Source organism: Rhinoderma darwinii, chromosome 3 (assembly GCF_050947455.1).
Source record: "Rhinoderma darwinii isolate aRhiDar2 chromosome 3, aRhiDar2.hap1, whole genome shotgun sequence".
NCBI lineage: Eukaryota > Metazoa > Chordata > Amphibia > Anura > Rhinodermatidae > Rhinoderma > Rhinoderma darwinii.
This window is the reverse complement of record NC_134689.1, coordinates 129907179-129924763: the sequence shown is the minus strand read 5'-3', so window position 1 is coordinate 129924763 and position 17585 is coordinate 129907179. Positions and strand designations below refer to the sequence as shown.

The window sequence follows — 17585 nt, the reverse complement described above, 5'->3', positions numbered from 1 at the left end:
TGAGCATTTTCACCCCACGTGTCTTTTCCATAAATGTTTGCGCTGCGGAAGGTACAAATTAAAATTTTTCCCTAGATATGCCAATTCAGTGTCAAATATGTCGTGCCCAGCTTGTGCCACTTTTTTTTTTATATACAGCGTTCACCGTACGTTATAAACTACATGTTACCTTTATTCTGCGGGTCAGTAAGATTCCGGCGATACCTAATTTATAGAACTTTTTTATAACTTTTTGCACAATAAAATTACTTTTGGAAAGAGAATGTATTTTTTCTGTCGCCAAGTTGTGAGAGCCATAACTTTTACATTTTTTTCGTCGATGGAGCTGTGTGAGGGCTTGTTTTTTGCGAGACGAGGTATAGATTTTTTAGGTACTATTTTTGGATACATGCGACTTTTTGATCACTTTTTATTTCAATTTTTGGAAGACGGTGACCAAAAAAAACAGTAATTATGGCAGTGTTTTTGAGTTTGTTTTTTTACGGCGTTCACTGCGCTGGATAAATAACATAATATTTTTATAGTTCAGGTCGTTATGGTCGCTGCGATACCAAATATGTATGGCTTTATTATTTTTTTCTATAATAAATGACTTGATAAGTGAAAAGGGCGATTGTGTTTTGTGTTATTATTTGAAACTTTTATTGTATGTTTTACAACTTTTAGTTTTACTTTTTTTACACTTTTTTTTTTACACTTTCCTTTAGTCCCACTAGGGGACTTGAATGTCCAACTGTTTGTTTGATGTTCTAATACATTGCACTACCTATGTAGTGCAATGTATTGGAACTGTCAGTTGTTCACTGACAGCAAGCCCATCAGGCTCCGCCTCTGGGCGGGGCCTAATCAGCTTACGTAATGGCAGACAGGAGTCTATTGTTAGGGCTCCTGTTGCCATAGTAACAGTCGCCAGCCTTGCCATCGCATGGCAAGGCTGCTGATTTTCTTCAAACCTCTAGGATGCAGCGATCACAATGGATCGCTGCATCGAAGGGGTTAATGCCAGGAATCGGAGCTAGCTCCGGTTCCTGGCGATAGATCGGGGTGTCCGCTGTAACATACAGCGGACACCCACTGCTGATGACGCCGGCTCCGCTTCTGAGCCGGAAGTTGAGCCGGCGCCATCTTGCCGATGGTACCGGAAGCCTCCTGGGCCCCGCCATAGGAGGATTCCGTTACTGCATTAGCCCTCCGATCGCCTTTGCAGCCACCGGCAACCCAGCGATCACGTTACTGGGGTGCCGGTGGCTATAAACTCCTCACATGCTGCGATCTCTATTGAACGCAGCATGTGAAGGGTTAATCGGTCGGATCGGAGGCTAGCTCCGGTCCTGCCCGATACCTCAGGGTGCCAGCTGTAACATACAGCTGTCACCCGGCGGTGATGTCGCTGGCTCAGCTCCTGAGCCAGCTTCATCTCCATGACGTACAGTAACGTGAAAATGCGGTAAGACACCAGTTTTCTTGACGTTACTGTACGTGATCCGGCGGGAAGGGGTAAATAGACAACTGGGTGTGTTATTACTTTTGACCAAGTGGGCGTTGTACAGAGGAGCGTATGAGGCTGACCAATCAGTGACCAATTAGTGACCTACAATTCTTATTGTTACAGTGTGATTGTGCAGTGAAAGAAGCTGGGCTGGAACAATGAGAAGTGCATGACACTGATTGGTCAGCGTCATACACTCCTCTGTACAACGCCCACTTGGTCGAAAGTAAAAACACGCCCACTTGGGCATTAAGAAAGCTCATTAGCATAAAGCTAAAAATCGCTAATAAAGTGGTTTAAAATAATCATTTTTCTACATAAAAAGCATCACTGTCACCTACATTACAGCGCCGATCTCCTTATGTAGGAGATAGGGCCCTTATAATGTGGTGACAGAGTCTCTTTAATTCCTGCTGCTGCCACTAAATGCAATAAATTACTTGCCCCTTGAGTACATCTATAGTGTTCTTTGTCTATAAATATCTAAAAATAGCCCAGAGTGGGTCTTGGGGAACAAAGTTAGTTATGTACCCTCATCCAAATCTGCTGTATCGCGGGGCAGTCCCACAGGCAGTGATATAAATTTGCGTTGGGTATATTACATTTGATCAATTGAGGGATTCATAGTTTCCTGTTAGATGGCCCCAAGAAGGAGTGAGGAACACTATGGCACACTTTCAATCTTCTCTCCAAATATTTGGCCGGTGGTAAATACCTTTGAGCCTGCTCCATTGCTGTGTTACCTGATAAGTTAGGTCTGATGCCCATTTAGTGAAAGGAATCCAATGGTTGTATAGAAATTGGTCATTTCATGATATCGCTCCCGTACCGTTTGTGAGCTTTTCAGACTTTCCATATCGCCTCCAACGCTTGTCTTTACGGGTTGATATTCGTTCTATAAAATACCGTTGGATTTTTTGGCTATTTGTACCCCTGAGTACTTCAGGGCTTTTGTTTAGCATTGGAATGGGTATGAAGATGACTATAAAGGTCTTGATGGACCTTGGAGTAAAAGTTCCTCTGTTTTGTCCAGGTTAAGGGTGTAACCAGAGAGCCTACCTATAGGGTTCAGCTGTTCCAGTTTTTGAGGTAATTCTTGTTCGGTATTAGGGTAAGTTCACACGTAGTGACCAAAAACGTCTGAAAATACAGAGCTGTTTTCAAGGGAAAACAGCCCCTGCTTTTCAGACGTTTTTTGCATGTTTCGCGGCGTTTTCGCAGCGTTTTTTACGTCCGTTTTTGGAGCTGTTTTCATTGGAGTCTGAGAAAACAGCTCCAAAAACGTCCAAAGAAGTGTCCTGCACCTCTTTTGACGAGGCTGTATTTTTACGCGTCGTCGTTTGACAGTTGTCAAACGACGACACGTAAATGACAGGTCGTCTGCACAGTACGTCGGCAAACCCATTCAAATGAATGGGCAGATGTTTGCCGACGTATTGTAGCCCTATTTTCAGACGTAAAACAAGGCATAATACGCCTCGTTTACGTCTGAAAATAGGTCGTGTGAACCCAGCCTTAGAAACGCACGCACAGATTGATAAAGTCTTTCTATATTCCTCACACTTTTAGTTGCAATATAAGGTAGGCTCAGGTTAAAGGAATAATTGCTGTTATATGAGGTTTTTTATTTGTGTATTTTTATTGTTCCTGTATCGCAGTAGTTATCAATGTGTGATAGTAAAAGTGTGCAGTCATGGGAGGGCTGCAAGTAACTTGGTTTATAAACCTCAAGGAATTTCTTCTATTCGTAGAGGTTGTGAAATGGGACTTGGATCTGTTGTACAATTATATGGGTGCAGTGTATCTCTTCCTCCAGATCATTTATGAACATTAGTTTGTGGCGAGATCTCTGTATTGCATTTTGTTCTAACAAAACCACAAATTCATTTTGTATTTTTCAGGCAAAGGGAAAATCCAGCTTACCAAACTTTTTGGACCACATTATTGCTTCTGTTGTAGAAAACAAAAAGACATCAGATGCTGCCAAGAGAGCTAGTAGCTCAACGGAGAGTCTAAAGGAGGGCAAGGAGATGGTGATGGGTTTACACGTACTTGACCCGCACACCTCACATTCCTGGCTTTGTGATGGAAGGCTTCTATGTCTACACGACCCAAGTAACAAAAATAATTGGAAAATATTTAGGGAATGTTGGAAACAAGGCCAGGTGAGAATATATTTGCCGTTTGGGAGCGAAAATGTATATTCAATTTAATCTGTATCCGTATAGAATCTAACTTTATTTTCTTGGTCTTCCCAGCCTGTACTTGTCTCTGGCGTCCAGAAAAAACTAAAGGGGGAGTTATGGAAACCTGAAGCATTCAGCCTTGAATTTGGAGATCAAGATGTGGATTTAGTGAATTGTCGGAACTGTGCTATAATTTCGGATGTGAAAGTTCGCGATTTTTGGGATGGGTTTGAAGTTATTGAAAGTAAGCATAATCTGCGTGCGTGCATTAGTTCGCATAAGTCTCCTGAAGTATCTGTGGGTTACACCACAGACGAAATGCGTCCAGACATTAGTGCACCCGACTGGGTGTAGTTGTAATAGAGGGAGCTGAATGCAGCTGACTGAAAAGGGTCAGGCAGGGATACTAAGGAGTATTCTTTACCCCCTCTGAGTGTTTGCTGCAACCTGTGTTGTACAAACAGTGCCATATCTATCCCCTATTAGGGCTGGCGCTGATCACAAGTGACAGTGATCTGTGTACTACCGCCCAAGTTCCGCATAGATAATTTCTAAGTGGAATTAGATGCTGAGTTATAGCGGAAACCATTTTTTTAATGCATATCTAATAAAAGTGAAATACTATTATTCATCCACAAGAGAGCCAGTGATTTTATAGAAGTATCTCACAGTTTCTTACATCAGCTAGAATGCCAAATGTCCGTAAAGCTGTAATTGTTGCATATTAATGTCTTGGATAAATGTATAAGGCCTTATTCACACAACAGTGAAAAACGGCCATGTGACGGCCGTCACACGGGCGTTTTCAGAACAATGATGTTCTATAGGTGTATTCACACGGCCGTTTTTTTAACGGCCCATGAATAATGGCCGTCAAAAGATAGGACATGTCCTATTTTTTGCAGTTTTCACGGACTGACGGCCCCATAGAAGTCAATGGATCAGTTTTTAACGTCTGTCAATACATGTAACAACCGCTAAAAACGGATCTGTGACATGGGGATTTGCAAGGGAACTACTAGTTCCCTTGCTGGCTATCGGCGGCTTGATGACACTCACCGATTCAGCACCAACCTCTTCAGGTGTGGTCTCTCGTCTTCACTGGTTCTGCGAAGGAGATGCGATGACGTCATTACGCTGCCTTCGCAGATTGCGTGAAGACTATCTGCATCGGTGAGTGTCATCGCGTCACCGCAGTTCCCGTGAAGGTGAGACCTTACCTGTAGAAGACAGCTCTGCATCGGTGAGTATGTAGGGCATTCGTGTCGGTCTGTGTGGCATCCTATACAGGGAGGCTGTGTGGCATCCTATACAGGGAGGCTGTGTGGCATCCTATACAGGGAGGCTGTGTGGCATCCTATACAGGGAGGCTGTGTGGCATCCTATACAGGGAGGCTATAAATCGTGTCTAGGTGAACATGTGACCTTCCTTTGGGTGTTTTCAGGGGGCTGGGATAAAAAAAGCCTGACCAATGTAATTCATCAGTTTTTTTTAACGGCCATGAAAAACTGATGCAAAACGGATGTCAAACGGCCATTAAAAACGGACAGACGGACTGGAAATGGATGAAAATTTAGAGACACGCTGATGCAAAATGGCCATGAAAAACTGACAGTTGATCAGTTTTTAATGGACACTTTTTTCCACTTTCGTGTGAATATAGCCTTAGGGCCTGTTCACATCACCGTTCGCTTTCCGTTGCGGGCTTCACCCGACGGAAAGCAAAACCACAGCTTCCGTTTCAGTCACCATTGACATCAGTGGTGATGGAAATATCGCTAATGGTTTCCATTCGTCACCATTCCGGCAGGTTTCCGGTTTTCCGACGGAATCAATAGCGGAGTCGACTGTGCTATTGATTCTTTCAGAAAACCGGAAACCTGACGGATTGGTGACGAACGGAAACCATTAGCGATGTTTCCGTCACCATTGATATCAATGGTGACTGAAACGAAAGCTGTGGTTTCACTTTCCGTTGCGGGGTTCACCCGACGGAAACCTCAGACGGAACCCCGGAGTGGAAAGCGAACGGTGATGTGAACAGGCCCTAACTTTGAGTACAAGCATTAATATCCTAGCCTGTATTAAGAATTTGTTGCGATTACGCTCAATATAAACGTTCATTTTTACTATTTTTTTTAGAACGACTAAGGGCAGAGGATGGCTCTCCTATGGTCCTTAAACTAAAAGACTGGCCTCCAGGGGAGGATTTCAGGGACATGATGCCAACACGGTAAAGTGCCATTCTTCTTAAAGGCATATGATGAGATTACAGGGCCAAATGGTTCCAATCTTCACTACAGACACCGACTTCTCTTGTCTCTACAAACATTATATTCATTAAAGGGTTTGACTCATTTTGATGCCTTTACACAGCTCATTCAGGCCCAGGTAGGTCCATTCCATGGAGAGATTCTACTGATATTTAGGGGGATTTAAAAAAAAAAAAAAAAAAAAAAAAGCTTTCCAAAATGCTACAATAGTAACCTTTAGAATTCCTTGCTGCTACCGCTGTTTTATCTACCATATCTATTAACGTGTTTGCATGATGGCATGTCGTCCATAGTAAGAACATGTCACAATAGTGAACCAGCCAGTCTCAGCCCACCTTAGTAACGTCTCTGTGGAGGACATTTTACTGCAGTTCCCAGTGATTGGCCAGGCCACTCGTATGAATACTAAATATATTTATTATTTTAGGATTTGTGTTAGAATTAAAAAAGTCTTTTTTTTTTTGGTATCCCCAAAAACCCTTTTAAAATTATCTACTACCACACTGCTATATTCCTTACACTTTATACACATACAAGTATATCTAATTTCCCTTTACCATGCCATGATTGAAATGTTTCTGTTGAAAGCAAGGCTTACATGTCCGTTCTCCCGAAATAATTTGATTTCACTTTGTTGTAGATTTGATGACTTGATGGAGAACCTTCCTCTGCCAGAATATACAAAGCGAGATGGGAGGCTTAATTTGGCATCAAGATTGCCCAGTTACTTTGTGCGACCAGATCTTGGGCCTAAGATGTATAATGCCTATGGTATGTTGTCACGTAAATGTCAGAAGTGGTATTTCACGTTGCATTGTTTAGTATAGGGAAACTAGTTTTTAAGAGACCGATTTAGACTCCTTAAAGGCGTTATCTCAACAAGAGAACACTTTTCCACATGCCCTTTGCAGGGGGTCCCCAGCTTGGGAAGAAAGCGGAGCTCCTACTATAGCAGACTTGGCCTAGCCATGTAATACTATATATTGTAGTGGTCGCAACTCCCTTTGGCAATATGAGCCGATTGCCAGCGGTTTTAGAAGCCAGAACTGATCGTTGGGTGGGGCTTTATGCTGAGAAAACTCCTTTAATGCATAGTGTTCAATCAATAAAATCAGTGGCTGCGGTCAGCAGGTGACATGCCACATCACAAGTGTTAGTCAAATCCTTAAGGGCCTGTTCACATGATTTTTTTTGCAGGCAGAAAAATTCTGCCTGAAAAAATCAGCTCTGTTTTTTTTTAAGTGGTTTTGCACCACATGCGTTTTTTGCCACGGTTTTTTAACCGTGGCAAAAAAAAACTCTGGGAACAGAGCCAAAAGCGGGTATCCGGGAGTTTTTTTTTGTTTTTTTTAAAATTGTTCAGGAGGGTATAAAATAACAAATGAACAGGTACTTATCCTTTGAAACTCCCTACCCTCCGTAAGCTACTACTACCGGATGGGGTCCCTCTGCTCAGCCATCGCTTCCATGGAACGGGGATTTTTTTTTTTGTCTATTCTGTGGATGTAAAGGACACATACCTCCATGTCCTCATTTGCCAGTCCCATCAGCGCTTCCTGCACTTTGCAGTTCCCCTGTATCATTATCACTTTATGGCGCTCGTGTGCTTGCGCAACCCCAGCCCAAAATCCCGGATTACTTACTTGGTATGATGCTCGACACCCAGTCGGAATGGGTGTTTTTCCTCCAAAGAAGTTGTCCGCCCTCCAATAGGTTGTGAGGGCTCTGTGGAGGGGGCTCCCGCGTCTTTCCGCTACTGCATGAGAGTCCTGGGCGACATTGTGGCTTCAATCAAGGCCATTAAGTTTGCCCAGTTTCACACTCTTCCCCCCCCCCCCCCACTTCAAAGGGCAATGCACTTCTAGTAGAACTGCTCTCCAGTTTCATTGGACCGACACATCCTACTTCCTCTGACCATACAATGGTCCCTCAGCTGCTGGTCATCCCTCAGGGCCGCTCCTTTCTCCCACTTCACTGGCACGTCCTGTCCATTGTCACCAGTCCATTCGGTTGGGGAGAAACGTTCGGGAACTTCACTGCTCCAAGGCCTGTGGTCCCAACAGGAATCCTGTCTTCCCATCCTGGAATTGAGGATGATCTATCTGTGTCTGAGACATTGGACTACCATTCTGTCCGAGTCCAGATGGGCAACATTATGGCCGTAATCTATCTAAATCCCGAAGCAGAGTTCAGCAGTGATGGCGGGGTTGTGAGAATTATTAAGTGAGCGTAGCTTTACGTTCCTGCTCTCTTGGCAATGTAAATCCCAGGTGTTGACAATTTGGTCGCTGATTCGATCGACCCAGGCGTATGGTCTCCATCACGAAGTATTCAACCAGATTTGCTCCAGGTGGGACAGTCAGGACGTGGACTAGTTGGCGTCCAGGAACAACTGCAAATGTTCACCAATTCATTTCTCGGACTCAAGAAATGCACGGTCGACGCTCTGATCTTCCTATGAACCAATTCACCATGATTTATCTCTGCTTTCTCTGACCTCTCTTCCACCCAAATTTACATCCGCTATGTTTAAGGGCGTGGCTGTTGAAGCGGCTGTTCTAAGAGCAGGGATCTTATCGGAGCGGGTGACCCACACCATGTTAAGGCTATAAAGCTTTCTTCATACTGCACCGTACTTCGAAGATATACTTGCGATGGTGCGAGTATCTGAATCTTCCTCCTTTGGTTATTTTTTTCCTTTGCCCAGTATTCTGTTGTTCCTCCAGGAAGGGATGGATTGTGGTCTTGCCCTCAGTTCACATAAGGTGTCTCCTTTATCTATGCTCTTCAACAGACCACTGCCGTCCAAATCTAATGTTCGGACCTCTTTGCAGGGGGTAAACTCACACGATTCCCTCTATCTGCCCCCACTCTACTACCTTGGATTTGACCTTGGTGTTAGTCACGCTGCAGTCGGCTCAGTTTGAACCTCTGCAGGAGATCTTTTAAAGTTTCCTCATCTGGAATGGTGGTTTTACTCGTGGCAGTGGCCATTCTAGAGGGTTTATGAACTGACAGCCAAGTCTTGTCTTTCCCTGCATTTAACTCATCAGGATAAGGCAGTACTGTGTAGCGTGCCTTCCTTTTTGACAAAAGTGGTCTCCTACTGTCCCCTTGCATCCTAAAGAATACTCTCTTTGCAATCTGGACGTCGTCTGCACCTTGCGCGTCTACCTCTCCACTTTCTCTTTTCGCAGATCTGACTCCTTGTTTGTGGTCCCGGAAGGTCCGAGGAAGGCTATTATCACTTGCTGGATTCATTTGGCCATTTGCGAGGTCTACCGGATTATAGCTCATTCCACATGGGCAGTTGATGCCTCCATCAGGCTACTGCTCCTCATGTGTGCAAAGGCATCTACCTGGTAGTCTCTGCACACATTTACCAAGTTCTACTGGGCGCATACATTTTGCTTTAGTGGATATTTCCCTTGGCCGCAAGGTCTTGCAGGCATCTTGCAAACAATTACGTCCTTTTGTTTCTCTATCCCCGCTCCTGGGCCTGGGGATGCTTAGGATGTCCCACGGTCTGCTCCCCCCGCCTCCCAATGAGACTAATGAGAAAAAGGAAATGTTTTGAGTACTCGCAGTAAAATCCTTTCTTCGTCCAGTCTATTGGGGGACAAGTGAAATATTCGACAACACAAAAAAGACAAAAGCCAGAAATATTTTAGGCACTCTTTAGGGATAATAAAATATTATGTATTTATTTATTCTCAATTAATTTAATTTATTCACTCCTTTACGAAAAGATATAACGCTTAATTCTCATCTAAGAATAGTTTTTTTAAGATCGTAGATCAGCAAAGTCAGTCCCATCTCAAAAGGAAGTTTTGGCACCGAGTGCTTGGTTTGATTCACACTTGTGATTTAATTTTGATACTGCCAATATCCTTTCAAGATATTACTGTGGCAGATAACCAACCAGCCTTTGAACAAAGCACAGGTATATAATACAAAATGCAGAAAGTAACCAGGTGTACTCTGATCCAGGATTGTGATTCCAAGCTGCGTTTTCTGACACTCCCAAACAGTGCTTTCCTTTAATGCTACTTTCAAAGCCAAGGAAGACCTAGGGTAGACGGTTTTTATCTTTAAATTTTTTATGGACGGGGCCCGGTCTAGTCCATCTAGTCTGGTGCACCTCAATAGTTTCTCTGGAGATCAAACCCAGCGAGCAGTCCTCCAAATAAGAAGTGAGCAGGGTCAGAAAGGTTTGGAATCCTATCATGCTCTTTCCATGTGACATATCCACCACATCGTGGTTGCTTAGGCAGGGTTGACGTCCCTACCTGCACCGAGCATCTAATTAGCAGTTCAGCTGACGCGTTTCTTCCCTAATTGGGATTTCCCCAGAGCTATTCCAACTTTACAAAGAAATACGGCATATTTGTAGTGCCAGTACTATTGGGGGACACACCTCCCACCGATTTTGTTTCTTCAGTTGTTGTGGTTGGACAATTTCCTCTCTGGTTCAGTTGTTGTTGTTTTCTTTAGCTTGTGTTCTACTTCTCCTACTGCATTTGCAGACTGGATTTGTTCAGTGTCTGTAGGTGGCGTATATTCTGTAGTAGGGGCCAAAACAGGTTTTTTGTTTTTTTTTTACAGGAAAAAATAGGAATCCCCTAATACCAAAGCATTACTGCCTTTCGTTGTAAAACTAAGGCCTCATGCACACGTAAGTATTCCGGTCAGTATTTTGCTTCAGTATTTGAAAGCCAAAACCAGTAGTGAAAGATAAAGCGAGAACCTATAATGGAAAGATTTGCACCTCCTCCGTGTTCTGGACGCACTCCTGGTTTTGGCTTCCAAATACTGAACCAAAATACTGATGTGTGCATAAGGCCTAAAAGGCAATCTTTTAGGCCATGCCTCTGGCATACAGCCACGGCAGGCCTCGGGACCTTTGTTAGGCCCCTGGCTGCCATGGTAACACATCAGCAAGCCGCTGATGGGTGACAGATGGAGTTCCCTCGCTCTGTAAATAAAACCGGTTAAATAGGCAGGATCAGAGGTTCCTCCTATCCCAGCTGTCCGAGCTGGAGCCCGGTGGTCATTAGACCCTCGAGCCCTAGCCCGCGCAGGTTATCCATGCAGGACATAGATTAGGCCGCCGTAAAACGGCAGTCACTAATGGGCTATGAAATAACTTGCTGGCTACCTGCGGCCACTAGAGGGAGCTTACGAGCAAACTGTATACAGTTATACAAATTGAACTCCGTATACAATAACCTCCCTCTAGTTGCGCCTGCAGGTAGCCAGCAGCTTATCTTTTAAATCTGTTTTTGCAGAGGATTTGGAACTCTATCATAAAACCAGCTGTTACGGCCATAAAGATATATTAGGATATTAATTAGCACACTTACCATCGTTTTCTGTTAAATATGTCTTGTTTGGCATGACTAAGCGCTTGTCCACACTAAACGGATTTGCTGCAGGAAATTTTCGCAGCATTTACGCATCAACTAGCAGACAAATCCGTTCCATTTCATGTGGTTTTTTTAGTGCAGAAAATTGTGCAGATGTTTTTCAAAGGACTGTGTGATGGTGATCTTTCTTTTTCCTGTGATGTCCTTTCCACCCCGTAAGAAATTCCGCAGCAAATTCCACAGTACATCAGAAAAACACAGGAAATCAGTCCACAGGCAATAGTTGACATGTTGCAGAAATAAAATTAGATTATTCTGCAGCATTTGGATGGCATTTGTCAAATCTCACCCACTTTGCTTCTATTGTATTCTGCTGCGTATTTTCTGTCTGCAATTCCGGATGGAAAATAAGCGCAATTCCGTTACGTCCGGACGAGCCCTAAAGCTTCGTCCAATTTTTCAGACACGTTCCTTGTGTATCAGAAGAAGCGGGACAAAGGCTTTTATATAATATATAAAAAACAATTTTTTAGGTCCACAGTTCATGAAAGTATACATGTGAATACATTCTATAAAATTAGGTCATACGATTTTAACTGTTTGTTTTCTTTTCTTTAATTAGGTTTAATTACTGCTGAAGACAGACGAGTTGGTACAACAAACTTGCATTTGGATGTGTCTGATGCAGTAAATGTCATGGTATATGTAGGAATTCCTGTAGGAGAGAGTGCACACAATGAAGGTAATCATTTCATTAAACATCCAATGATAATCCTATGCCAGATGACCAACACACTAACGTTAATTGCAAACCAGAAACCCACCAGAAAGGGGTTTTTATTTTTTTTGACAATCCCCACCAGAAAAGTCCCCTTTGGGTGTATTCAAGTTGTTTGGCCGTTTCTTTTTTTTTTTTTTTTGTGATTGTCCCAGAATTTGTAGCAAGGCCTTGTTCAGATGGCTGTGTTTGATCCGTGATATATGGATCGTGTGGTGGCTGTATTTCCCGGACCGGCGGGAGAGCAGGGAGCCCGGCTCCTATAATCATAGTTATCTATAATGCTAGTCTCCCCACGGGAGTACTGTCCTGAAAACATGATTACAGTACAGGACTGTATTCCCACAGGGAGGCAGGGACTCCTAGCATTATAGATAACTATGATTATAGGATCACAGCTCCCTGGACTCTGGTCGGCCCGGCCCGGGAAATATGGCCAACACATGGTCCGTATATCACGGACTGAACACGGTAGTCTGAATAAGGCCTAAAGAAATGCTGTAGTTGGACAAAATGTTTTGTGCAACCGTGGCGTTTTTCCGCAATTTTAAAATAATAATGAAAAACCCCCACAAAACCTGCTTTGTGCTTCCAGATACATTCTACTAGGTGTCCTCCAGCCTAGAACATGAGCCTTTTGCTGGTAACAGATTCTTACTAGAGATTACATTTTAAGGAAGAATAGACCACAGAATGAGAGTGTGGATTTGCATTGATTTTATTCTCGTGTTCTTTCTTAGTTAAACAGTACACTGATATTGGGAGGAATAACAATAATTGATCTTTTTTTTTTTTTTTTTAAATCAGTTTAATTCCACTTTTTTATATGCTGCTTTATAATACATTTGCTAGTACTTATGGGGGAGCGCCTGTGCACTGAGTTCTATGGCCTGTCCCTGTCTGCTGTCTTCCTCGCATGACATTTGTATTTTTATGGGCAAACAATACTTTTATTGGAAGGAAAGTTATATGCAGATACAAAAAATTATTTATATAACAAAGAAAAATCCGCAATCATTGCTAGACATCTGTATTGTATTTGCGTCCACACGATGCAGGCTATTTTTGTAGTAAATCTGCATGTTTTATTGATGCAAATTTCCCCCTATGCATTGCAAAGGATGAAATCTGCGTAAGAATTGATTGACATGCTGCGGATTACAAAATCTGCAGCATTCCCTCAGTTCAACGCAGATTGTTGTTGCAGCACGTGGATGTGGATTTAAAAACCCCACTTACATGTATTATACTGTAAATTACTGCAGGTTCAGTGCAGAATCCAAGCTGCAATCTGCCGTAAATCCGCACTGCGTGAATTCACCCAAACAGCTTTGTGCATATCAATTTTGCTTGTCTCAAGTATACTAAACCATCAAAAATATAAAATTTTAGAAAGATTTCAAAAACATATGTACAGAATGTATTTAATAACATTGGTTTACTTGTACTGTTTGGACTAATGTAATACAACTTTTAGAGGTACTCAAGACTATTGATGAAGGTGATGCCGATGAAGTAACAAAAAAACGTATATATGAGGGGAAAGAAAAGCCTGGCGCTTTGTGGCATATTTACGCTGCTAAGGATGCAGAGAAGATCCGTGAGCTTCTTAGAAAGGTATGGTTTTGGTATCTAGCAATGTATTATTTAGATGAAACACAACAATGTGTAATTAATTTTTTCTTCTATGTCATAGTTTGGTGATGAACAGGGACAAGAAAATCCACCAGATCATGATCCGATACATGATCAAAGTTGGTATTTGGATCAGGCGTTACGTAAGCGTCTCTATGAGGAATATGGAGTGCAGGGCTGGGCAATTGTTCAATTCCTGGGAGATGCTGTGTTTATTCCAGCTGGAGCGCCACATCAGGTACAAGTCAATGCATTTCTGGTTTTCTGTGTTGTATAAAAATTTCAATAATGGATCAAAAGCACACTGGCGCAATATCCAGCCTATGGCCACATGCAGTCCACCATGCTGCTCTGTGTGGCCTCAGACTTAAAAAATGTAAAAGTGATCTAGCACTCTCCGCACTCTAGGGGCTTGTCCACAGAAAATATCTGCAGCAATTCCGTTGAAAGTAGCAGGCTTTTCGAAGCGGCAAAAACGCACCATTTCCTTCGTTTTTCTCAATTCTGGGATATGGTGACATCTCTGAAAAACGCCGCAATTCAGTCCACTTTCCACAGCAGGAATTGACATGCTGCAGTACGAAAAATTCGCACCGCAGGCCAATTTCTGCTCAGAATTTTTATGCAGCGTGTGGATGGGATTTGTCAAATCTCACCCACTTTGCTGCATTCTGCGTATTATCCATTCGCAGTTTGGGATGGAAAATACACCGCTATTCTGCTACGTGTGGACAACCCTAATTTAGAGATGTATGCACGTTACCTTAGGGCGGATCAATCCCATATATTCAAATCCAGTGATTCGAATACAAAACGGCATACAATCTCAACAGTCAAAATATATATGTTGGTTTATTCACTACATGTGCGAACGCAACTTTTGGCTTAACCGAAAGGTTTTTAGGTTGAGCCGAAACATTGCGTTTGCACGTGTGGTGAATAAACCAACATATCTATTTTGAATATTGAGACTATTCGGTTTCCTTTTTTGAAGCATTGGCATCAGGCTCAGGTGACAGCCCGATGCCAGTGTAAACAAGTTGCTTGTCCCGTATTCTCTCAATGCTTGAAGAAAGGATGGGTATGGAGCTTTATATAACAGTGGCATTTAAGATCTGCCTACTTGGTGATATCTCATACAGTGCCACTGGCTACATAACATGGGATACTATTCCTGTGAGACAGCCTACTTCTTGTTTTTACCTTTTTAATACTATTGAAGCATACCTTCTGTGTTCTATCATGTCACATCCACACTGCATCTCATCGTTTTGCAGGCCGGCTGGTCGTGGCAGGATATGAGATTACTATGTAGATCTAGACTTGCATAAGCCTCCGAATAGACTTGATGACCGACCCCTTTAAGTTAGGGAATCTGTATGATATTGTAGCTCAAACATCTCCGCAAATTCTACTACACCTGCCAAACAGCACCTCAAACTGCCATTTCGCGTGCCTAGGACCAATCCTCCAGGCCTGATTGTCCGAGGGGCACCACATGTTCGCTTCCACAACACCTACTTTGTTTCTTTTTAAATGTCACGCAACTGAGAACTAGAAGTTGTATATTACTTCATTACGCAATTCTGAATCCAAGTTGAGCTCTCCGGGACCAAGGTTCATGATTGTGCTGAGCTTACTATACACTGATAGTCTGTTGTTTTATATCAATATTTATTTCCTTTTTGTTTGAAGGTGCACAACTTATACAGTTGTATAAAAGTAGCGGAAGATTTTGTCTCTCCAGAACATGTGAAACATTGTTTCCGGCTGACACAGGAATTTAGGCACTTGTCAAATACGCATACAAACCATGAGGACAAACTACAGGTAGAGTATTAACAATAACTTAAAAAGTACCAGCTCTGTTTCTTAGGAAAACACAGGCATAAAGTGGTTAAATAGTCTTTATTTTCCCCTCATACATAATGCTCAACATGGAAAAAGATGGTTTATTATGTTAGTTACAGAGCATGTACCAGAGTGTGGATCCGCTATGCTCTTACATTCTGGATTTCAATATTTTACTATTTTCATTTTTTCCGCAAATCGATTCATCTTCTGTTTAGGTCCTATTTAGGGTGGTTTATTTAGGGCTTTATTTAAGGTGTCAAATTCACAAGATGAATTTGGATAATACCCCAAAAAGTGTATGATGATTTTTATTTTTTTTCCCCCGCTTATCGTTGCTGTTTGCTTTTGTTTCAGGTGAAGAACATTATTTACCATGCAGTGAAAGATGCTGTTGGAACGCTCCGAGCTCATGAATCTAAACTGGCCAGATCATAGAAAACATTTGCTTTACTACTTGGAGAATTCGGACAGAAAGCCTCCTTCACGTTTTGAATTTCTTCGACTAGAGGCAAATGTCAATATTGTGCGAATCCATTGTTCAACCCAGGCGCTGTTTTTCTATACAGCCTCATAATCACATGTACTGCAGACATTTTTCACTGGCGCACTTGACTGAAAGGCGTCTATTTTCTGTTGCTGCCTTCAGCTTTAACCACATGGACGCTGGAAAACTGGGCTTCTAGTGCTAGTCTGGACTAAAAATATAGAAGAGCATGTTTGGCTTCTTGGGCATAGTTTTCTAGTCATGGAGAAATCTACAAAACCAATTTAAGATGAACTAACACATTAAAAAAGAGATACTCTTCACATTGAACCCAAATGTCTAACACAATGGATAATTTAAACTTTTGTCCTTGTAGTTATTTGCAATACAAATCAACTTATTAAAACCTTTTTTAAATAGCATAGTTCAATATGCTAGCTCTAAATAAAGTGGCGGGTGCTGAATTAATGCTTTTGCTGGGGAAAGCAATGGATTGGAAATGTATTTATTAAGAACAATAGGTTTGTAGCAGAACAGTTATTCTTTCATGAAATTAGACATTTTTAGACCCTTTGAAGACCCACCTCTGTTTTCCTGCATTTCCAGAAAGGCACATTGTATTTAGTCTTCCTTTCAAATTGAAATAGTGTAAGCAATGGGTAGGGGGTCAAAGAACCCTAACACAGGACGAGTGTTCGCGTTGACAAAGTAAGCCGTTATTGGGCATTTTTCCTCAGTGTTTGAATTAAATGTATATAGTTGCTGTAGCAACTTCTTGCAAAATGTTTGGCACATTATCCATTTCATCCAACAATTGTACCCATCCAATGAAAGCGGTATTTTTAGCCAATTAAATATTTTGAAATTAATGATATCTGATGATTTAATTGGCCTCAAACATTAATAGGCGTCATTTACCAAAATTTTCTAACCGTAAAAGTGTCCTTGTTGCTCACAGCAACCAGTCAGAGCTGTGCTCTCATTTATCAAACTGCTCTAGAAAAATGAAAGCTGAGCTCTAATTGGTCGCTTTGAGCAACATGGACAGTTTAACTGTTAGACAGTTTTGATAAATACGGCTCAATTAATTGTTCTAAGGAGCTTTCTTTATTGACTTTTGGAAGGTGATCATTTCTCCACCTGTATTGTTGTGCCACTTTGCAGGTCTGTTTATATAATCATATACACACGTTTTTTAAGTGAATTACTGTAGATTACGTTTAATTTGATTTCCTGTACTTTGATTTTGTGAAGGGCTGGCTAGGGTTATGATGTTCTTATTAAAGTACAATGAATCTCTAGTTTGAGTTGTTTTTTCCCCCCTCAGGTACTAAACAATGTGGTGCAAAAAGTATTTTGCAATTGACTGCACAATTGTAATCTTCTTAGCCGTGTCTGAGTAATGTTAAATTCACACCAGTATCAATTTATCCTGTGGTCTCATTTGGAAGTTTCCTTACCTCCCAGTTAATGGAAAGTGACGACCGTATGCCTGGCAACTTCTCTGGCAGGAGAAAAA

The 17585-nt window shown here is 42.1% G+C and overlaps 1 protein-coding gene across 2 annotated transcripts in view; it reads left to right on the top strand.

Moving 5' to 3' along the window:
- The window catches only part of KDM3B (lysine demethylase 3B), a 53377-nt gene extending 36010 nt beyond the window's left edge, over nt 1-17367 (top strand). For both annotated transcript variants that reach the window (XM_075856721.1, XM_075856719.1), the window contains exons 16-24: nt 3391-3654; nt 3748-3919; nt 5819-5909; nt 6590-6720; nt 11938-12057; nt 13571-13710; nt 13790-13966; nt 15424-15558; nt 15937-17367. In XM_075856721.1, the coding sequence (XP_075712836.1) occupies nt 3391-3654; nt 3748-3919; nt 5819-5909; nt 6590-6720; nt 11938-12057; nt 13571-13710; nt 13790-13966; nt 15424-15558; nt 15937-16017 (1311 nt within the window). In that variant the 3' untranslated portion in view covers nt 16018-17367. The remainder of the gene's footprint in view (nt 1-3390; nt 3655-3747; nt 3920-5818; nt 5910-6589; nt 6721-11937; nt 12058-13570; nt 13711-13789; nt 13967-15423; nt 15559-15936) is intronic.
- Nucleotides 17368-17585: the final 218 nt, after the last annotated feature.